This window comes from Diospyros lotus, chromosome 4, assembly GCF_014633365.1.
Source record: "Diospyros lotus cultivar Yz01 chromosome 4, ASM1463336v1, whole genome shotgun sequence".
NCBI lineage: Eukaryota > Viridiplantae > Streptophyta > Magnoliopsida > Ericales > Ebenaceae > Diospyros > Diospyros lotus.
The window spans coordinates 6,307,543-6,330,628 of NC_068341.1; the positions used below are offsets into that span (position 1 = coordinate 6,307,543).

Below are 23,086 nucleotides of genomic sequence, written 5' to 3' on the forward strand. Positions count from 1 at the left end.
AATTGCATTACTTTTTAAAATCTAAATGTCAAAATTTATTTTAGGTGTAATTATATTGGTTGAAAAATATTTGAAAATATAATAGATTTATTATCAATTAAAATAAATATTTAATAATAAAAATAAAAATATTATTTAAAAATAAACTACATTTATTACATGCTAACAATGATTAATTTCCCTCGCGGCGCCAGCGCCATCCTTATCCTCGTCTCGCATATCTTTTTCCCTGCTGCCAAACACTGCTCTAAACTCGGAATTTCTGTTCGTTTCCTATCCCGGCGCGGTCAGTGTACTCGGACTGCATCCTCCGGCTGGAAAACGGCCCTCTCCCCTCGCCTGCTATCAACTGGAAAGCAACCGATAGTCCAAGCTCTGAAACTACGTCGCAAACGCCGGGTTGGCGATGATTTTCAGGCGGCTCTGGCGTCACGAAAAGCAATGGAACTGCGCCCGGCGCTGGTGGTTTTGCTCCTCCTCCGGCGCCGCGCCGTCTCTGCCGATGGCCTATCTCCAGAAGTCTCGGTTTCTAGGGTTTTCTTCTCAAGCAGACAACGCTAGATGGGTATCGGTGATGTTACCTTCTTATTTAGCCAATAGGCACACTGAGGCGAGTCTGAGCTCAAAAAGTTGGTTTGGATATGCAGTCTTGTTTTGTTGTTCACATGCTGTTTTGCTAGTAATTCAAACTGTGCCGAGAAAAATTTTACTCTAACAAAGAAACTTTTGTAATTGATGACAAATTTTCCAGTTTGGAGATGATGAGACCTCTGTGACCATCGGGAATACTGGAATTATATTCTTGTGCTATTTTTCTAAACTGGGGGTTACGTAACAGATCGATCTACGCCACGGGATGTTATTAAGCATTTGCTGAAAAATTTATCATACAGGTTGTGCTTGTGCAGAACCAAAAAGTGAGCTGTTATGAGAAAATTGTCTCCCTATGAAAGAATGACTTTAAAAACAAAATATACTAAAAATGCATGGTCAACCTACTCCTATCCCATTTTGAAACTTCAAACTGGCATAGTTTGCCTAGTTCAAGTTGACCATGATCACATAATATTGGAGTAGTGTTAACAAGGCGAGAAGTGCTATTAAATGGACATAAGTGCTAGTCTTAAAAATAATGGGACGTTGTTAGTTGTTTCAGAACTACATGTTCATGCTCTTCTTGTGATTTCTGAGGTTTGTCCTGCAATTATGAGAGCATGGTAACCTATTTTAAATGGTGTATAATTGGTGCACTTTACTTGGAGAGATGTCTTTGTGGATTTGTAAATTTGTAATCATGGCATGTTAGTCATAATGTTTCATTTTTACTTGTATAGTTGTACATTCCCTGTTATATGAAGCAATGTTGCTTTTCAACTCAAGCTTTGGCTGATGTACCAGTTGGCGGGATAGTTGATGTGCCTTTGGCACAAACTGGTGAAGGTATTGCTGAATGTGAACTTCTGAAGTGGTTTGTACAGGAGGTAAGTAGGCTGGTTTACTAGGTTCATCTCTACATCTACTTATGCATATTCACTGTTCCAGCCTCTTTTAAGTTTATGAACCTTTTGGTGTGTTATAGGTGTTTCCCTTTCCAAACTGCATTGCTGGATTTTCTGCCAAATACATATTTAACGGTTATTGCTTTTGCTTTCCTTTTTTTCTTTTTCTTATCATGTGGTACTTTTTAGATATAACCTTCAAAATTACCTAGATGTCCTGATATAATATTTCTTTCCTCACATTCATTGAATAGTCTGGAGAAATAATCATTCCATCTCTCTTTGATTGCCTACTAATTTACCAACACTTTCTTTGCTTCCTCTTTAACCAAACTATCCATAGTCAAATTTTCTTGTTAGGACAAGTATGCAAAGTTTTGTATATAAGCTCTCTTCACAAAGCAAGGGTAAGGTTGTGTATAAAAAACCCCCTCCCTTTATCCTTGCATATTGACAGGTGTTTTGCGTTAGGACGTCCTCACTCACTCCACCGCCATGACTCTAGTTTGGGGGTTTTCCTTTTGACTCCTTTAGAACAGTCTTTACTGTGTTTTGAATAGCAATAACCATCACACTTAACATTGAATTAGCCTCACTTTCCACAATATAATCTTTTCAGCTGCATGCTTTGATCCACCATTCAACAATGTAACAAAATTGTGTTTCTTGTAGTTCCTCTAAAATCTTCATTTGCTTGACGTAGCAGTATCACTAATAAAAAGCATTTGCCTATTATGTTAATGTACTCCATATCCTCGTAGTTTTAGTTTTTTGATGTTCTTAACATATCTGTATATTCCATAAATGAAAGGCTGGATTTATATCCTTGAGATGTAAATAGAATCGAGTAATGATGAAAATTTCAACAGGGGGATGAAGTTGAAGAGTTTCAACCACTTTGTCAAGTTCAGAGTGATAAGGCAACTATAGAAATAACAAGTCGTTACAAAGGAAAAGTTTCACAGGTTCTCCATGTTCCTGGCAACATTGTACAGGTAAATCATTCTAATCACCTTCAAAGAGGTAGTGCTTTTGAGGAATGTGATATGGCATGCAAAATTAGTTACCTCAATAATTGTTCAATGCATAGTTGCGGAATTAAGATTGAGTATGGGTGACAATGTTGCATGAGAAAGGAGGAGAATAAACTTGGATTTGGGATGGTACCTAGTCTAGGAATTATTTTAAAATCTATGTCAAATGAAATAAGGATGTCAATGTCAGTGGCAGAAGTATTGAGATGGTTTCAATTTGGGCAATTTATTTTCTACTTTTCCATTTCCCGAGTAAGATTTATCTCGTTTGTAATCATGTGACTTGGTTGAAGTTTCAAGACCTTTTTTAGTTGCTAGATAACTTTCTTTTACCTACTAATGATGTTGAAATATGTAGGAGTCGGTACTGTTACATTTGTTATTGTTTTTATTCCATTAGCTCATAGAGTGTAATACCTGCCAAGTTGATAAAATTATAGGTTGGAGAAACTCTACTTAAGATGGTTGTTGGAGATTGTTCTCTTCCAACTCAGGAAGGTGTTACTTTGGAAAAGATGAAGCCGGTGAATTCTGAATCATCCATCTCAGATGGTCAAAGTTCAGTGCTAAAGAGGAGTAATGTGGGTGGAGTTCTGTCAACACCTGCTGTTCGCAACCTTGCAAAGCAGTATGGTATATGCATAAGTGATGTCACTGGGAGTGGCAAGGATGGAAGGGTATTAAGAGAAGATGTCCTCAGATATGCTGTGGACAAAGGAATTCTTAAAGTTGCTTCACCAAGTGATACTTCTAAAGAACAGTTGCTGGGAGAAGAGGAATTCTCATATGCCTCATCTGCATATGGATGGGACTATGAAGATAAGACAATTACGTTGAGGTAATATTGAACATAAATATAAACTTGGAACAAATCAATAAAATCTAAATCTTTGTTAGGTAATCCTTTCCTGTCAGACTTGGGATATCAAAACAAATAATATGATTGATGATTGCTAGTTTGGCATATCTTATAAATGAACCATATCATGTTGTTAACAAGAATTTTAAACTTAGGGAGCCATGATGTTCTCAGCTTTTTACCCTGTTTTAATAACTTGTATTACATTGGCATTTGAGCATGAGCCGTACAGCTATGGTCTAAATTGATTTTCCATGTAAGTACAAGATTGAGGAGAAAATGGGTTTCTGTGTTATCAAGGAGGATTCTCTTAATGCCATGCATGCTGCAGACTTTATGTAATAGTAGGGTGTCACTTCCTTTCTTCTTGTAACGTGAGTGGAATATATTTTATCAGGTTCACATTCCACTGCCGGTTATAGTTGTCAGATGAACTTCCTTGTAAAAGAAGACAGGAAGTTACTATCCACATCTCATTTTATGAGGTGAAATTGAAGCTTATTCATTGGAACTGTTGGCTTCATTTGAATCTTAGCAGTTATGGAACCATGAGTGAACCTAACTGTTTGGTATATTGAAGTGTTTTATACTTCATTTACTTGAACTAAGCACAGGTACTTCCAAGAGGTGTTGTCCCATACAGAGTTCCATGTTAGATATCAGCACTTACTGGACATTCCCAAACATGCGTCACACATCTATCTTAGTGTATTCTATTATTTTTAAATTGATTTTAAGTGGAACTCTGTAAAAACACTTGGAGGCAAGTTTGCTCATGCCAACTTTTAATTGCTTTAATATACACACCAAACAATTCTAAGTTGACAACTAAAGATTCTACTGATAGAATAAGAAAATACTGGGTTGTACACCAGAATCTGTTTTCTCTTGGACTTCTTTTAACCTTTAAGATTTTTAAGACAACTTCTGAGAAATCTATCTAAAATAAATATTGCTGTTTTTTCATTCACTACATGGTTTGCAGTTTGCAGAAGAATGCAAAAAATATTTTTGTACTACTTTTGATGTAAATGTATTAATAATGAAAAAAATGAAGAGATTGTAAGATTGTAAGTTTTGTATACACATGTATGTTGCAATATATCTTTATCTTCTGTTGAGTCCTTGGCTTGCCATGTTCTAATATTTTTGAAAATTATGTGTTTGCATATTTGTGTTGGTTATTTGGCTTCCATATCCTTGCTTCCTAGTATATAATTCATATATTCCCTGTATATTTTTTAGTTTGCATATCTGCCACTTAACTTTTTAGTGGATCAACTTCTTCACTGGCAAATAATCTGCAGTGCTTCATTATGCTGCATAAGCACATATAACTTTGACTAAAATGCCTGTTATCATCTCTGATTTATTCTGAGAAATTGTTAGTGTTATGTGGTATGGTTTGTGATGCATGCACTTCATGGAGAATGCTATTCAGCACGCAAGGTTCTTCAAAGTAAGGAGCTCATAGATTCACAGATGTTCCTCTTTTACAGAGGATTCCAGCGAGCAATGGTTAAATCAATGACATTGGCTGCAAAAATTCCACATTTTCATTACGTGGAAGAGATCAACTGTGATGCACTTCTGGATCTTAAAGCATCTTTTCAGAATGAAAATTCCAATCCAGATGTCAAGCACACTTTCCTTCCGGTTTTGATAAAGTCACTCTCAATGGCATTAAGCAAATACCCCTTTTTAAACAGTTGCTTCAATGAGGAGATGCAGACAGTAACCCTAAAAGGTTTTTACTTTTTAATTCAGTCTTTTGGTGCCTCTTTGAGTTTTGTGTGGTGCTTCTCAAACTTGAGAAGCACAAAACATGTCACTAATTGCTACTTTTCTTGGTTGCTTCTTTAATACGTTATCTGCTTCAAAATGATGATGGGGAAACAGTAGGAAGAAGAAAATGATGCCAAGTAACTCTCCACCCTGCTTGGTCTTATATTTATTAATTGTTATTATTGTTGTTGTAATGGGGCTTCTTTTCTTCTTAAAAATCACAAAATGCTGCTTATTCTCTACATAGGGACTCTTACTGAAGGCTGTGGCATTATGTTACTACTTACTAATGGTGGACGCATATGTTGGCTTTTGCCTAAGTGGCACATCTAGTCATCTTCCTGCTAGTGATTGACTCCACATATGACTCCATGTGCCAGCTTTACAGTGTGGTATTAGTGGATCTACATAATCCCTTCCTTGGGGGATTGAGTGTAAATTCTAGATATCGCCATCACCACAAGGACTCTCAGGACACCTCATTAATTCAGTGGACCAAACTCTTCATCCGATGATATTTATTGGTTAGAAAATGGATGGGCGCCAGATATACAAGATTCATTATAAACCGTCTGTTTTTTGGGTAGTTTTTATTTTTGAAATTGACAGAGACAATAGACTTGTTGAACATAGAAAGTATAAAAGCTCCATGACATTTTCAAAAACATATTAGAACTCCTGGAGTGATTGAATGTTCATGGAAAGTTCGAAGGTTTACTCAAAAGTCTCATCTACTTGATAAAGGCTACTTAATGTTAGTATATCTGTAAGTTCATGGTGATGGTAATTCCTGGTTCTAAAGTGAAGCCTTTTTGAGTAGGATACAGGTTTATATCTTCTATCCCTTGTTCATATGAAATGGAAAAGAAACATAGAGGATGCTATCCACATTTGTAGGTGTTTTGCTTGAAATTTAAAAGTTTACTCGACTTACAGAAGTAAAAGGTCCTGTAGTGTTGGCCTGTTGGGTTGAATAGATGGGTTTCAGTCTTCTATTGCTCACTTGTTTTGTGTATGTTTTCATATCATAAAATAAGAAAAACAATGAAAAAGAAATACAAGAAAAAAAAACCTTATTTCTATTTATTTCTAATGTAGGTTCTCATAATATTGGTATTGCCATGGCCACTCAACATGGTCTGGTTGTACCGAGCATAAAGAAGGTTCAATCTCTATCCATCTTGGAGGTTAGTTCTTTTTACTACTGATCTGTGTATTTTCTGTTTTGTCATTGTTTAGAATTTTGGTTTATCTTGTAATCCTTTTTCTCTATTCGGAAGAAGAAAGCAAAATGAAAGTGAAGATGAATTTTATTGAATCTGCGCTTTACATAGGGCATGAAGCATTCTCTTTTCCCCAAGGCATCTTTTTCAATAGCATGTTTTGCTCGAGCCTCTAGTATCTTTAATTGCTTTAGGGGTAAGAGAGAAAACTTAGGGTTGCATTTACAGCACAGTGCTCTTGCAAGTTGCACATCATTTTGGGTGATATCTTTTTCATTGTGCTTTATTCTTTGGAGTTCTAATGAGTTTTCTGTAGAAGTGTTTCAAGAATAAAGTACTGGCTGTGGGAAAGAGAAATAGTAATAAATGCAAATTTGCTTTTGGGGTGACAATCAATCTTACACCTAGAGATTATAAACTTAATTTCCTTAACAATAATGAAGATATTGCGTTCTTCAATTTTGGCTCACTTATTGTGAAACACTTATTAATTGAGTTTACCCTGCTACATGTGTTTTAAAAGGTTTGAGAGTTCAATGTCTCTGTTTGTTAATACATGTTCATTTCATTTAATGAACTGGAGCATGATTGCTTGATTGGTGATGCGGGAAAGAAAAAGAGTTACAGAAGGTAGAAGAAGAAGAAGAAGAAGAGAGAGAGAAAACCAGAGAAAGAAGAGAGAAAAAAGTTGGTGAAATGGAGGAAGAGGAGAAGCTGAAAAGTAGGGAGTTTATGGGGAGAGAACTTTATTCAAACTGAACTGTATCAGTTGTTTACATTAACAATGCCTATTTACAGACTAAAATCCCATCAGAAAAGCTATCAAATTCAAATTACAAAAGTTCAAACAGAATCTACTAAAATCCTTTTACAAAAGCTGTCAGATTAAAAGTAGAAATTAAAATTTAAGATTCTAATACCAGAAATTAAAATTTTATAATTAAATTTTTTTATCAATTGGTTTATTGTTTGGAATGCTAATACTTTGATTTCTTACATTGCATTGGTTTCTCCCTGGACATTCTCTTACTGTAAAAGTAGATTAGCAAAATGTTGCTCTTTGTAAATACAGTCTCAGTTTTTTTACATACTTTATCCGCTCCTTTCTTCTCTCTGGGGATTATCTACATTGTCTTTGAAATGGAGGAGTTACTTTAATTGTTGTCTTTCGTGCCATTAGATTACAGAGGAACTGTATCGGCTCCAACAATTGGCTTCAGCAAACAAACTTAGTCCCAATGATGTTTCTGGCGGGACTATAACGTTGAGCAATATTGGATCAATTGGTGGAAAATTTGGTTCACCCCTCATCAACTCGCCCGAAGTTGCTATTATTGCAATTGGTAGAATCAGAAAGTTCCTCATTTTGCTGATGATGGCAATGTGTATCCATTGTCAGTGATGACTGTAAGTAGCGATTCTTTTTATTTGTCACCAGAAGATCAATAATTCAAGCTGTGAAATCAGCCTCTTTGTGAAAAAGCAAGGGGAAGGCTGTGTGCAAATACAAGCCTCACAAAGTGAGGAGCCTTTGTCCCGGGGATGCCCTATTACACACATCTTTCATATACAATTTTTCTTTTTCTTTTCCTCTTAAAGAAATAAATCAGAGTTATCTTTTTTTTTTCTTTCTTCTCAATAGAGAAGTTAAAACTATGTTTCACTGAAAAATGATATTAACATAATCGTAAAAATTCCTCAGACCCGCGCCCTCCCCCCCCCCCCCCCCAAAAAAAAAAATCCTCATTGTATGGAATCAATTATCAACTAATCTCTTCCTCCGGTATCCTCTTCGTGCCAACAATGGGTTCCATTTGTACGAGGTGACTCTGGGAGCTACTTTGGCTACTTGAAATGCAAATAAGAGAACTGGCATAATACTGTCTTCTAGTGTGCAAACCGTATGGCAAATTATCTATTAGACCACCAAGTTTTAGTGTGATTTCTTCTTTCTTTTCAGGTAAATATAGGTGCTGATCATAGGGTTTTGGATGGAGCAACGGTCGCAAGATTTTGCAATGAGTGGAAGCAATTTATTGAAAAACCAGAGCTGCTCCTGTTGCAGATGAGATGACTGGCGGTTTAGTAGTTTGGAATCAAGTTTCTGCAGTATTTGCTTTTGGCTTCTATGCCTCGTGTATCTCTCTGTTCATATGGAGGATTTTTAATGATGATAAGAAGCCCTAAATGAAATTCAACTGCCAGCAGCAGCAGCAGGCAGCAGGCAGCAGGACCTGAATACATCCCAGTAATGAATGGAAAAGAGTTGGCATTGGCAGCTTCGCCACTATAGGAAGATCACTCACCGAAGCTTTACGTTGCAAACTTGCAATGAATTTGGCATAACATCTATTTCTTTTCATCGAATTTATTGTCACTTCACAAGAATGAACTTCAAATCTATATATGGTCTGTGTCGTTATTCTTTCTAAGAAAAAAAAAAATCAAAGAAATCATCAAATGCCTCGTAAAGTTACATAAAGTGTTTGGGATAATCAAAAGGTTTAAAAATGTTTTGTATACTTATTTATTTAAAATATTTTATATACTTATTAAAAGAAAAATATGAAGATATTTATGCTTCAACCGTCAATTTACAACCGCTTTTAAGTCTCCAAATAAAAAAAAAAAAAGAAGAAAGAAATTCCATTCAAACCGTTCCCGCCTCTATACCGTTGGATCCTCCCACAACAAACCTTTCCTTCATAACTTCCCATAGAAACTGAGAAATCCATCAATGTCTCACAACAATGGCGTCTCAAATTCTCCTTTGCACGCTCATTTCACTATTACCCATGTCTCTCTCCTCACCTGTTGGCCCTAAACTCGTAAATTCAGGTATTTTGCTCTTTCTCGCTTCTAACCATTCATACGTTACACATTATTGTCCTTGAATTTGATGACACGAGCGGTTTTGTAATTTTTGCAGAAAATGTATCGATACCCAGTTTTGCTTTCGGTTGGTCCGACGAGAAAGACACGTTTGCTGCTGGTGATATCGCGACTATAAAGGTTAAAATACTGGGGAATTATGAGAGAGACAAGTATAAATATACCTTCCATCCTAATATTACGGTGAATGGGAAGATGGGCAATAGTTCATTGGTATCTGGGGTTTCTTTGAACTTTGATGGTGAGCTCAGTGACTGGAGGATTTCGTTTGTTCCGATTAAGGTTGGTTTGTTCAATGTGCTGGTTACTGATGAGCATTTCAACGTTCTGGACTCGTCGCTGCACTTTCAAGTCACGCCAGGTTTTGATCTCGTGTTCAATTACTAAAACTGATTGGTTGTAGCCACTATACTGGAGTTATTTCAGGATAGTTTGGGCCACCATTTTTGGGAGCATGTTGAAATTCAGTTTATTTAGAATGTAAATTGCGTTCCAGAACACGGCTTCAAGGTCTTAAAATTCCAATTATGTTCTCAAAATGTGTGTTCATGCAGCACCTTAAGAGTCTGACTTGGATTGGGAATTAAGTCTAAGAAAATTGGATTTGGGAAATAAGTATTCAAGTTAACTCGGTTTTGAGAATGTTAACTCTTACACAGCAATTTTATCTTTTGTTTTGTTTCTTTGATGCTTACTTTTTGAATTTATGTTCGATGAATTTCTGCTCTGGGAGTTGGTTTTCCATGCATTGGTTGTTGGTGCAATTTCTTTAAATATTTTCAACATCGAATAATGAAATGTTGTTAACCCTAATGCTGCTGCCTACTTGAAGGGAAAATATATCCAGCAGCTTGTGTTGTTTCCTGGATGGGCCAGATGGATGAGCTTGTATCTGGGACTAAAGCTACAGTTGTGATACTGCCTAAAGATGCATTTGGGAATACTATCACTTCACCTAGTGAAGAATTAAGTGCTTTAAACTTTATGGTGTCCGCATCTTATGTAAATGGTTCTAGTGCAAATGTGCTGAATATTACCCACATGGGATGGGATAAAGTTGGTTATTATAGCATTGGTCTTACTGCAGCCTCAGCTGGAAACCTCTTGCTTCATGTTGAAGAGAAAAACCAAAGCTTGAATGGCTCTCCACTGCCATTCAAGGTGAATCCAGGTGCTCTATTAAGATATTCTATGACATGCAAGGCACTAAGTTAATAGCATTAATCTCTTGATATCACACACCATATTTGTGTGCACTTTAAGAAAGTGTGGTTTTCATTTCAGGTTGTCTGCTGCATGGTTTGGTTAATCAAATATCTAGGGTTTATTTTCTCCTTTACATGCTGTTTCCCACAAATGTAGTTTCCTATGCATTCTAGTGCCTTCGTATTATCTGCCATCAATGCTTGATATCCTATTGAAATAAGGGGAAAAAAACTCATGGTTTCCATTCTGTTTCTCACAATGATACTTTTCTTAGGGACCACTCTTGTCTATAACTCATAACTGGACCTATTTCATGAAAATATTTCTTTTTTTTGTGTTGCATATTTCAGTATGATATTATGTGCCTCTGTCTTTTCTCTGGGGGTTCTAATTCCTGAAGTTCATTTTTTTTTGTTTTAAACAGGAGCTTTGGATGTCTCTAATTGTGAGGCACATTGGGATATTGACACAAAATTATTTCAATTGTTCTCTAAGATGGAATTTTTCATACACCAGCGGGATCAATATGGGAACTTTGTTCCAGGATTTTATCAATTTGATGTTGAGGTTATTGAAAAGGGGACAAATTTGTTCATGCCTGTAGCAGACTTGAGCTCCAGAGAGATAGTACCGGGCATTCAGGTGTCTTCATTCAGCCTGGAGGAGCCAGGAGACTTCATGCTCTTGATATCTGACAAGGACCAGAGCAAAGCCATATCCAACATGCCATATAATTTTACTGTCTTTATAGGTGTGAGGATTTTTGTTTGAAGCTTTTAATATTTATAATTTTCTATTTTCTAATTTCATCATTCTGAGATGATCTTATGATTAGAATTAACTGCTTCTGTTATCGAGCACAACCAAGACTGAAGCCAGGACTAAGAAGTTCATGTGTTTTTTTTTTTTGTGTTTTTGTTTTTTCAGGGAGTGTTCGAATGACAAGACTTAGTTTTGCAAGAAGTAGAAAAATATTAGAGAAGAAATACAAAAGAATGAATCAATTTCAGTGGAAAGAATAGCTTTGTGTTTTTTAGAATAAATTCAGTATTTACCCGAGTAGTCCATAACAAAAGATTATTTATTTACTTATTTATAATTTCCTGTAGAATACTTGCTTAACTAACTGCAACGTGATTTTACATTCTGACATCATTAAACATTGTTGACTACATTTCTCCAATATAAACAATCAAGTTGTCAGTCACCTGTTGATCTTCATTATGTGACCTAGTGGTTTTTATTTCAATGAAGAAAGATGAACTGACTATTTAGTGTTCTAACTATTGGAACTCTCCTAACTAATTTTGGCACTTTTCAGTCCCTAATCCAAAATATGAAGTAATCAATTTAATTTCATGGCCTTCCTCATGAAATCATGGTCAATTAGGCTGTTAGATAAATAAGAAATTAATTCTATCAGCATGTTAGGACCCTTAAAAGTTTAAAATGCTCAAAATCAAGAGTTGTGTACTGTAAGCAGTTAGTCTTTACTATTATATTTGAAAAAAAATGTCAGATTGCAGTGACACAAACCAGCGGAACAATCATTTTATTTGACTGATGGGGTCAAGAAGTTAATTCTAACAAATATAAATGTATATAAATAATTCTAAATAATAAATAAACATAATCCTCTTTTATTTGAAATGTCTACTGATCATCAACCAGCTATGTGCTTTAATATAATTATCAAGAGTAGCCTCAATTTGGAATCTCCCTACTGATGAATGGACCTGCTCTCCACTGTTGGGACATAACTGTAGCTCATGAAAGAATATAGCAACACTGCACAAGGAGGATTAACCATAAAATAGTAATCTACAAGGACTCTTTGGTTGGATTAACCATTGGCTTTAACCTTAGGTCACAAATGTGATGAGAAATTAACTGTTTAAATTGAAATTTTTATATGGAAAAGGTTATAATTTATGATTATTTTAATAGTAAGAATTTAGCAGACTTTATTTGTCAAATACCTTGCACAAAGCTTTAAAATAAAAAAGCTACTTACGGTTTTAAAAATTGATCTCAAATTTTATGTTTTCTTTTGGTATGCAATATCATTTAGTGATTTTGGAACTTCTAATATCAAATCCACAAAAGATCATTTTCTGAATTTGTATTCAGAAATGATTATAGTTGATATATTTTCCTCCTGCCAATTGTTCTGCCATTATTTGCATGAACTGGTTGCCCATAGAGTCTCAATGCTTGGCTTGTAGAGCATCTGTACTTGTGCCAAGAAATGTTACTCGAAGCTTTAACTATTACAGAATCATTATACATGAAATTTTTAATATGTTTTATTACAAATTTACAGTTTTAAATTTTGCCACTGAATGATGAGTTAAAATGGAATCCATATTGTTTTGCCAGTGGATGATGATTTATTAAGAATCTGTTTAATAATGTTTGTTATAGGTTTTATGTTTGGACTCAACTTTAATGCTTGAATTTGAATAGGTTATTGTGATGGTGTGAACAGCATCATCAGTGGATCTGGTTTAAATGATTCTGTGGCTGGTGAAGTTGGAAGGTTTTCAGTTCTTCTGAAAGATGCTTATCAGTATCCTGCTCCAATTGACTTAGAAAAGCTTCAAGTGCGGATAGTGCATGAATTTGATTCACATTTTGTACAACCAAGAATATACCCAGTGCAGAATGTAAATGGTACAAGCGTGAGCATTAATTCTGCTGTTTTGGACAATAATTTGGAGTTATTTTTAATAGGGGCATAATTGATCAAAAAAACAGGTAGTCGGTCCAGTAGAGAACTGAATTACAGTGTTCTCACCGGCTTGGAAACTGCTTCTGCACCATCTGTTGGTCCAGTTAACAATGTAGGTGATACATATGCATATTTCCTTCAGGATTATTTGATCCTGATACTAATAACACTTTCATTCAATGTTCAGTCAACCGAGCACAGGAAAAGTTGGGCTAGCTCTTTTGATATCATTTACACAGCTGAAAAAAGTGGGATATATGAAATTACTGTATTTTGTGGAAATATTGCGTTGAATGGGGGTCAGCCATTCAGAAAGGAAGTAACTGCAGGTACCTTTACGTATCACATGATTCTTTGGTAGAAGAAGTTTGATAGGCATTGCTTCAAATGTTATTGTCTCTTCCAACCATGTCCTCTTCTCCCATCAGCTGTTATACCCATATTTTCAGGGTTCATGACCTCAGCCTTGTTATGTTATAGACGAAAACATGAACACACCCATACTAAATGTACCAAAATTGACATCTATTACTGCAGTGTTGATATAAATGAAAACGAGTGAAAGGGGAAGATTGATTATAAGCTCTATTCAATGTTGGCCAGATGTTGCAACAGACTACTTTCTGTGCAACCCTTGCATTAAACTGTTCATGATTATAAGGTTTGGACTACCATATCTATGATCCATACTAATGAAATTCTCTGATATCTGTTTCAAAAATCTCTCAAACTTGTGCTGCTTATTTGCATCTGAGGAAATTTTCTGTATGCTGCACCTCGTAGTAATTCTCTATTATTTTAAAATTCATAGATTTGCGAACAATTCTCACATTCTTCCTGAAATTACTGAATTATTGTTATTCCAGACTTATGCCATAATTATGAGCCTAAATTCAAGTTGTGTTAGAGCATTTGTTTAGTCAATATATATTCAGCCTAAATACAAGGGAGCCTAAAAGTCACATAATGCCACATAAATGGTATTTTCATGGAATGAGTTTACAGTTTACTTTTTAAACAGGTAGTGAGGTTGATGTGGCCAACTTTTTTCTTTGTGCCTTGGCATTTCCTAGTGTTAAACTCAAAGGTCATTCATAATTGTTATCTAAATTTTTCCAAGATGATAGAAGAAGGAACCTAAAGCACACTGCAGCTCTATTTGTGGTTTGGCTCATTGTTCCCTTAGCTGTTCTAAGAGGGAAGCTCTTCAGTTAAAAGTAGTTCATTTTTACTGCTTCGACCAAGTCTCATGTTATTGTATCTCAAATTAGATGAAGTTTGTTAATCCTGATAGCATATTTCTGTACTCCATCTTCAGTTGATGCTTGGTAATAGATGATTGCATATATTTCTGTAGGTTCTTATTTCTGTCTTTTCATTTTCTTCTCATATGTTGTGATGCTTTTGATAGGCTGAAATTCACTGTGATGACTGCATGTGCTCTGAGTTACACACACTGCATCTCAATAATTTTAACCCCTATGTTATTGTAAAACCACACAGATAGTTTCATTAACTTTCTGCAGGTGAGGTGAATGCATCCCTTTCTGGAGTGGTGCAATATGCACCAAAAGTTCCAAAGATGATAAAGAATGAAATAGTTGTGCAACTCATGGATTCCTTTTCTAATCCCATCTTGTTCCAAGAGTCAAAGCTAAACCTAGAGATGGCTTCAATCAACAAATCCCGTTTCTCTACTTCGAAGTTCGTCAATGACACTGATGGCTTATACATTGGCTCATATTTGGCAGAGGAAATTGGTACTTATGAGATATGTGCTTCGTTTGATGGCAATCGTTTCCTGCCCTGTCCCTTTGGCGTGAATGTCTATAGTAGTAAGTTGAAATGGCTTTGAAATGTGTATAATATATTTGTTCTCCACTTGTTAGAAATGACGATCCTATGCCACTTCTTGATTGGTGGGCTTCATGAGAATCTGAAATTTGGTTCATGTTCATTGGAGCGGTATGCACTAGGTTTGTTTTTTTTTATCATAGCCTGTAGCCAATATCATGAATGCATGAAACAATTTGAGCTCCTAGGAAATTAAGAAAGTATAATATGACCATTAATCAGTTTTGGGACCATCTAACTTAGTGATGGTGTACAAGTTAAAATATGAAGTAGCTGCCCTAGTTATGACTTCATGGAAGATTGTGAGTCCTTCTCACACACTATTGAATTATGTAGTGATATTGTGAACTGCAATGACTGCAAGAATTTATCTTAACACAACTTCGATGCCACAAATAATTCTCTGGGGGAACTTGAGAATCTAACAATAGAGTGGAAGGTGCACGATTTTGTATCTCGCAGCCATAATATTTCTGTATTCATCTCAATTCATATTGTATTTTATTTTACTGACTGATCATATCTTGAGCTACCAACATTTGCTGCCAGTCTCAATCTTTGGAACATGAGGGTTTTTATGTGAAAGTCACATACAACTACATTAAACCAACAAAATCAATGTGCATGAAGGCAATTACTTGGCATGACTTGATGATCTGAATGACTGAAGGATCTGTAACTATTGACTACAAATATTGGTATAAGGAAATACAGATAAGATTATTCCTCCAAATTGAACAATTCTGTTTTTGTCCAAAGTTTTCTGTAGAATTCATCTGCTGACTACTTTAAAAGGGTGTGTACAAGCATGCTTGTATACAACACATCAGGAATTTTGTTGAGGTAGCAGCAGCTGGCATGAAGAGTTTTGTGTTTGGCAATCTAGGAACCCTGATAATGAAGTAGTCTATATCACTGAGATTCTTATGATATGTGGCCTGGTGACATGTTAACAGTTCCATTGGCCATATGGTTCGCTTTGATTCTTATTTAGTTGGACTGTGATTGTAGACAAATGAAGTAACAAAAAAGTTTCCATCTTTACATGATGTGCTTGAACTGATATATTTGATCTAGATATCCTTATTCAATTTACCCTTTTGTCTTTTGATGATTAACATTTTTTATGTTCTTCAGGTGAATATTTTCCTAAAGCCTTTGATGATTCAATATCAGTTTCGGAGGATGAGTCAATTGCGTTTGATGCTCTAGAAAATGATTACTTTGCTGGTGGCAATGCAAGTATTCTTGAATTTTCAAAAGTAAGATTAGAAGCCTGAAAATTGTCTCTAGGACCTTAATGCAAACTGCCAGATGGGGAAATTGACTAAAGCTGCATCAATAACAAGATAGAGATTCTGTCAATGTCTTAGATTAAAACTTATTTGTTCTTATTACTTGAATTTGTGTTGACTTGAAGTTACAGAAAAATTGAGGTCTTTGCACTGTGCTCACTGTTATTTATTAGAACTATATTTATAATTTAATTTTAAACCTCAAATCAAGAAATATTTTTTTAAACAAATTTATTTAGAAATACAACTATACTTCTATGACTGCCCTCAATAAATTACCACCCAAATTGGCTATAGTTTATTAGCCAAAATATTGACTCTTTTGTTAACTGCAAAGTCTATTTCTTCCCTTCACAGATAAGAGTTTACACCAATACTATGCGGAGGATTTTGTTTGGGGCATTACTCTGATATGTTATTATCTTGACAGCCAGGTCATGGTTCACTGCTGCAATACGGATGGCTCTTTAGGTATACACCATACGAAGGGTTTGCCGGAAATGATTCTTTCTCATACACGATATCTGATGCCAATTCCAATTTTGCTTCTGGTGCTGTAAATATATCTGTACTCGGCATCCCACCACAGTTTATTTCCTTTCCAAGTCAATTACAAGCAACTGAAGACATACTTAGTCCCAGGTTTGGGTAAGCTACTCTTTATACCGTATTTTGAATGATAAAATTTGGTACAAAGACATTTTTTTTTTTGAGAATTTCGTTCTGATTAACCAGGAAATTTCTTTTTTATTGTAAAAAAACTGTTTGCAGTGGCTTTCCTGGCATTGAGATAATATATTCAGATTTGATGGAAAACATTTCTGTTTCTCTCATTGCATGCTCTGGAGCTCTCTTTCTCTCTCCTATGCTGATGCAAGTTTGGCAGCCTATCTGGAGTGAGCTTTCTGTGAGCAGAGGGGAGGGGAAAGCTAAAGATCTGATATTACAGGGCCGTTTGGAAGTAATCAATTTTGCCCTTCAGTCAATCCAATACCTCGGGTATACTCACTAAATGCTTATTTTTACTGTTCTTTCAAAGAATTATAGAGATTGGCAGCCTAAGTTGTCCTGAAGTATTGGTAGTCAAATCTAAATCCAACAAATATTGTCAAAATCTTGACGACTAATTAATGTACAGACATCTAATTTATGATATTGATCCAACCCAACGTTGCTGAGTCATAATTCTTAAAGCACTGAATTTTGTCATACATCCAGCTCAATATTATGTGAAATGATTTGTTGTCTATTATTCCTAGGCCAATGGAAACTGGACCAAAGAAATTACCATGTAGTAAGAACAGGGTCTATATATAAAAGAGGAAACATGAAAGTTGTGAGACAAGTCCTAGAATTGAGTTGCCATGTAGGATGGCTCAAGCGTTTCTAGAGTGTTCTTCTGGACAACTTTACCCATGAAACCTGAAAGGAAACATGATATAAGGGATTGAATGTAAGCTAAGACAACATACTTTTTAATATATATACCACTGAAATCGGAAAGCCAAGATAATTTTTTAAAAGACAAGAAGTGAAAAGTCTAGAATAAGCATATGCTTGAATAATAAAAAAATTGGAAATAATATGGTATATGCCAAGTCAATCAAGCACAAATTGGTTGCCTCTACCCCGTTTCCTCACACTATGACTTAGTTATAAAAAAAAAACTTGAATTAAATTAAAACTCTCTCTCTCTCTCTCTCTCTTCTGGAGAATGCCCAATTTTATCTCTTAGTTTCACATGAAAGGTCTACTCTGTTCACTGGATTAGCCCTTTTTAATCTAAGCACATAATAATGTGCCATGAGATTTTTTTTTCAAAATGTTAAATCCATAGCCAAGAGGATGATTCTTGGTGTTGGTGGCAATGGCTAAGTTGTCATGGGTTCGAGTTATGAAAGTAGTGTCTTTGAAAAACAAAGGTAGAATTTCATATAAAAAGAATCCTCACCTAGACCCTCATAAGGTGGGAGCTTGTGCACTGAGACACCCGTTTTGCTCAATGCATATCGAAGTGTGAAATTGTTGAATTGATTTGTCTTTTTTGTAGTGTGATTATTTACCAAAATGTGTAGTATGACCAAAAATACCTAGAAACCAATATACCATAAGAGAAGAATAATTTGATTATTAAGCATGAACCTTTGATGGATAAACTGAAAAATTAAATCCAAGCAATTAAAAAAAATATTTCATTCTTTCCAGTAATATCCTATATCACCTTCTTATTACTTGAAAGTTATGCAATGACTCTCTCTCTCTCTTCAAAGATCCATTTGTTTGTCACCACAAATTTGTGCAGTGACTTGTTCTATTTCCATCCATCAGAAATGAGAACTTCTACGGGAATGAGACAATTCATGTTTCTACCAAGAACAAAAATGGAGTAAGCAATTTGGATATTCCACTTTTGGTGGAACCAATTAATGATCCTCCATTCATTAATGTCCCTGAGTTTATTCTCTTTGAGAAGAAGAATAATGAAGGACATCTCATCTTTGATAGACAAAGACACAGGCGTGATTTCTTGATTGGGGATCCGGATCTTCTTAACTTTCCTGGTAATTCTGTGCAATTATTTTAGCAGACTACTTGGGAGATAAAGGTTTTTGAGATTGTGCTGTCATGAAAAGCAGTTTATGGTAATGCTATTTAGCAGGAACAAAATTGGCATTCGATAAGAATCAAGTGCAACAGAGTCTATCAATGATGTCTTCTTGGTGATGATATCATTAGCTCTCTACTCATCTCTTGCTAGGACAGTTTTTTTTGTTTATATAAAATTTGACGCTTCTATTTCTTAACCTAGCCAGTCCAGATTCAGTTGGAAACTGTTAGTAACTACTCTCACGAGGCCTGGGGTCTTGTAATTGATTTTATTACAGGCAACAATTCTCACTTCTTGGTCATGTTTTCTCTGGAAGTTGATTCTGGATTTCTGTCAACCAAACTGCCAGTTGAACTCATCAGTACAACTGAGCTGAAGTTAAGGAATAGTTATCAATGGCAGCCTCTTCAGACATTTGTTACCATCTCAAAACGCTTTATGGTCAAAGCAAAAGGCATTAGATTTCGGGGAACAGTTAATGCTTGCAATAGTGTAATGCAGCAACTGCTATATTACGTGAGTACACCGTCATATCAAGCCTTAATCCCACTATCTGGGGTTGGCTATGCTATATTGCTAATATATATGCTTGACGTTTGTTAATTTATCAGTAAGTATGATTTTTGTTTTTCTTTTCATACTTCTTAGCATTTGTAGCAGTGATTAATTGGCAGTAATGATTTAATACATATACTAGGTGCAGTTAAATAATAGTTCATGTTATTATGGGATTCTGCTATATCATAACATTGTGGAGAAATCTCTGTTATAGAAGAATCATGATTTTTGGACTTCATTATGTTAACTATAAACTTGCCTGCAGTACTTTTATTTTGGCATCGCTAAAACACATCTTATCAGAAAACTATAAGACCATCTTTATTGTTGGCTCAAAATGTTGGGTAGTTAAGTATCAACATGTTCAAAATATGAACATAACTGAGATAGGATGTTCATGGATCTCCAACCATACAAGAAAAAAACAGAATTAAAAGAGATTATCTGTACCAAGGTTACAGTGGTGCTCATTGAAGATATGATGCCCAAGACGCTGTTAAAATGGTTTGGATATGTGAGAAGTCCAACAGACATGCTTGTGAGGTGAGTGGAAGGAATGGAAGAATTTTGCCGCAATGTATATCTGAATCCAGTTGGTATTGGTGCATCTGTAAAAGCAACAAGGCCTTTTTTTTTTTGTAATAGTAAATGCAATAAGGATTAACTTGAGCTTTTCTTTTCATTAGATGGGTGATTATTTTTGGCTTAACTCAAATACTTATACCAGAAGCATTGTGCTATTGCAGACTTTCAGTGCAAGTCAGTAGCAAGTAGGAAGAGTTTTGGACACTAGTGGACCTTTTTAGAAGTTTCAAAAAGATGGTTAAGTTGTATAAATGACCCTCTCCAATGGCTTTCTGAAAATGGAACTATTGTACACTATGCATCATATTTTGTGCATAGATGCTTCATTGACCTGTTAAGAGAAGAGACAAATGCATCTCTTTCTTTTTAAGCCACTGAAGGTAATTAATGAGCAAACATGGTACAGTGATGCACTCCAACTTCACTGTAGGTTTTGTAGTATAGAAAAGCACAACCAGGTTTAAATTTGGGAAAATCAGTATTGCCATTGAAACAAATTTCTAATGATGGCTTCTTATAATTTTTTTTCTTAAGTTCAACTGGATTTTGCAACCAGGGCGAAGAACATGGTGTAGTCTTAATGGTGAAAATAAGTGATATGGGAAATTACGGTTGCTATCCAGATTGTACAAAAAGGATGTCGAAGCCTCTTTTGGCTGAGGCTAAGGTGCTTTTGTTAAGGAGAAGACCAATGACTCCATTGGTAGCTCATGGTAAGTTAACACTCACTGCAGGTTTTCTTAGACTCGTTCACCACAGGTGACCTTGTCTAACTCTTCTTTAATATTCTTGAATTTTATTCTGGTTTCACCAAAATGATAAGAGTTGAAGTGTCTATATCCAAGTCCTCCTATCCTTACCCGTTTTAGCTTCAATTTACCAGTTGAATTTCCTAAAAAATGTGTATCTAAAACCTAAAATTTCTGTCATCTCAAAATTCTTCTTCTGAAATTTCTCTTTCCCATATTCAATGTTTTCACATTTTGTGAAAGAAGAAATTATTGATTTTCTGGATGTTATTTTTCAGTTTCAGCTATATCTAAAGAGAGACTTTTGTATGGTTCCATAGCCTTCCTTGTAGAAAATGTCAATGAAAACAAGTTTTCAGTGGATTCAAATTGTTACCAGACATGATCTTGGCTCTACCATATGTAATGCCGTAACCAGTAACATGACAAAGGATCTTTATCGTCATGCAAACTCTCATTTTTAGCCTTATTGGTTCCGATCAAGAGAAGCATGAGCAGAGATATGCAAATACCAGTGAACTCAAATTTGCTTCATTTTGTATGATGCAGCTCTGGGATCAGCAGTTGTGATTGAATCTATTTTGGTGTTCTCTCTTGGTGTCCTACTCTTATATTTTACGTGCAAGTGTGCAATTGTCCTGGTCAACGAAAAAAGGAGCCATATGGCTTGGGAAATTGAACTCCCTAAGGTAGAAAGATCCAGTTCCAGAAATGTAAGTACAGGATTTTTCATTGTCAATCGGTACTAGAATCTCTGTTCTTAGTAAAAATATTCTTGTTGCTTTTAATGACCATTCTTCTTGCATGAATCAGCGTCTGCTTTTTCCCCTTATTTTTCTTTTACCGAGTTCTTCCATGCCATGGCTAAAAAAAAAAAAAAAAAAACCGTAATGAGGAATCCTTTGAAATGGTAACACAAAAAATTATTCCAGCCTTGAATTTGCAGTTTATAGGTAATACTGACCAAGAAGCCAACCTTACGATGGCGTGTTATATTTTTTTGTGCAGTCAAATCCCGATTTATCTGAGAATGTAACTCACTTCACTGGATGCTGTTCAAGCACTATGCTCAAGAACCAGCCCTCTACCTTTTTCTGCCAGAGGTAAATGTTATCCATGAAATTTTCATAGTAAATAGATGTGAAGACATTCTTAATTTAAAGTGCCTTGCTTAGGTTCTGCTGGCCATTTTAGATATTCTGGAGCACGAAGAAAATGTTTGACATATCTTGCTATGAGTACTAATTGTTCAGGTTTTATCATGTTCAAGTCTTTCTTTGTAGAATGTTCCGGATATTTGTATTGGATAATCTTCTGATCAAAATCAGATTACTTCATAGGTAGGTAGGTAGATATTTGACAACAATAGGAATCAAAGATCTCTGAGAACAGAATTATGGATTTCACTTAGGTGAATGCAATTGGAAGAAATGAAATGATTTGTTGTGAGCAAACAAAGCAAATTCTGATGTCAAGGATACCAAATGAAAAACTGTAGCTTCTATATCCCAATACCATGATTTAAAATTGGAAAAGGGTATCAAACCAACTTGCTTCAAGCTTTGATTTATGATGATGGATTGCTGCAATTAACTTCAGGTCACGGGATCAATCTGGAAATGGAAACTGTAGCAAGGATGAACTTCGTTCTTCTCAATCTTCTAGCGATCACCACCAGGAGACACAGACACCTGTTTTAGGTCTTATGCCGCTTGCCTCTGAGAAGAAGGCCCAAAGCTGAATAGCCTGAGACAGTGCAGAACTGCAAACAAACTCACAGGAGGATAGTTTCAACACTAGTGTTTTTGTTTGCAACTCTTCTCACTCTCTCTCTGTGTGATAAGGTGTATTAGCTATGTTCTCCCTCTGTTAGTGATTTGTGAATGCATAACTTGACATGGTTGCAAGTACTGTGATTGCATAGATGTTCATCATCAGCTGGTTTAGTGTTTCATTGGAAATGTTATTGGAACTAACATTTCCAATACTGTGAATTACACAACAAGTTTGTCATGCTATGCTATGATATTATGATTTGGACTAGAATTTGTGTGAGAAATTAAAAGAATAAGATAATCATTTTTTTTTGAAAAAATGTGTATTAAGTCTCGGCAGTTGTTCAGAATCATCAATAATCATTAAAAAATTGAATTGGCATTATGGAAAGGGTTTAGGAATTTAGTAATGCCATTTATACATGAATTTTGT

The 23,086-nt window shown here is 35.4% G+C and overlaps 2 protein-coding genes across 5 annotated transcripts; both read left to right on the forward strand.

Annotated features, from left to right (window-relative positions):
* Positions 1 to 209: 209 nt before the first annotated feature.
* On the forward strand, positions 210 to 8,690 carry LOC127800374 (lipoamide acyltransferase component of branched-chain alpha-keto acid dehydrogenase complex, mitochondrial). The gene is given in 9 exon segments (XM_052334956.1): positions 210 to 610; positions 1,335 to 1,481; positions 2,369 to 2,494; positions 2,974 to 3,371; positions 4,892 to 5,139; positions 6,276 to 6,364; positions 7,581 to 7,749; positions 7,752 to 7,807; positions 8,361 to 8,690. Coding segments are annotated over 9 exon segments (1,551 nt in total). The 5' UTR covers positions 210 to 406; the 3' UTR covers positions 8,475 to 8,690.
* A 250-nt stretch (positions 8,691 to 8,940) lies between these two features.
* On the forward strand, positions 8,941 to 23,038 carry LOC127800373 (protein GAMETE EXPRESSED 2). 4 transcript variants are annotated; one of them, XM_052334952.1, is made up of 17 exons: positions 8,941 to 9,238; positions 9,330 to 9,653; positions 10,125 to 10,463; positions 10,923 to 11,249; positions 12,965 to 13,171; positions 13,256 to 13,341; positions 13,417 to 13,558; positions 14,756 to 15,064; positions 16,221 to 16,345; positions 16,809 to 17,026; positions 17,150 to 17,377; positions 18,707 to 18,939; positions 19,264 to 19,502; positions 20,686 to 20,842; positions 21,428 to 21,591; positions 21,887 to 21,981; positions 22,478 to 23,038. In XM_052334952.1, exons 1-17 carry the CDS (start codon positions 9,151 to 9,153, stop codon positions 22,617 to 22,619), a joined length of 3,423 nt encoding a protein of 1,140 aa, XP_052190912.1. In that variant the 5' UTR covers positions 8,941 to 9,150; the 3' UTR covers positions 22,620 to 23,038. The 4 variants fall into 4 exon arrangements, with proteins under 4 accessions (XP_052190912.1, XP_052190913.1, XP_052190914.1 ...); XM_052334953.1 differs by lacking the exons at positions 19,264 to 19,502; positions 20,686 to 20,842 and having other exon boundaries at positions 22,478 to 23,037; XM_052334955.1 differs by lacking the exons at positions 8,941 to 9,238; positions 9,330 to 9,653 and having other exon boundaries at positions 10,307 to 10,453; positions 22,478 to 23,037.
* Positions 23,039 to 23,086: the final 48 nt, after the last annotated feature.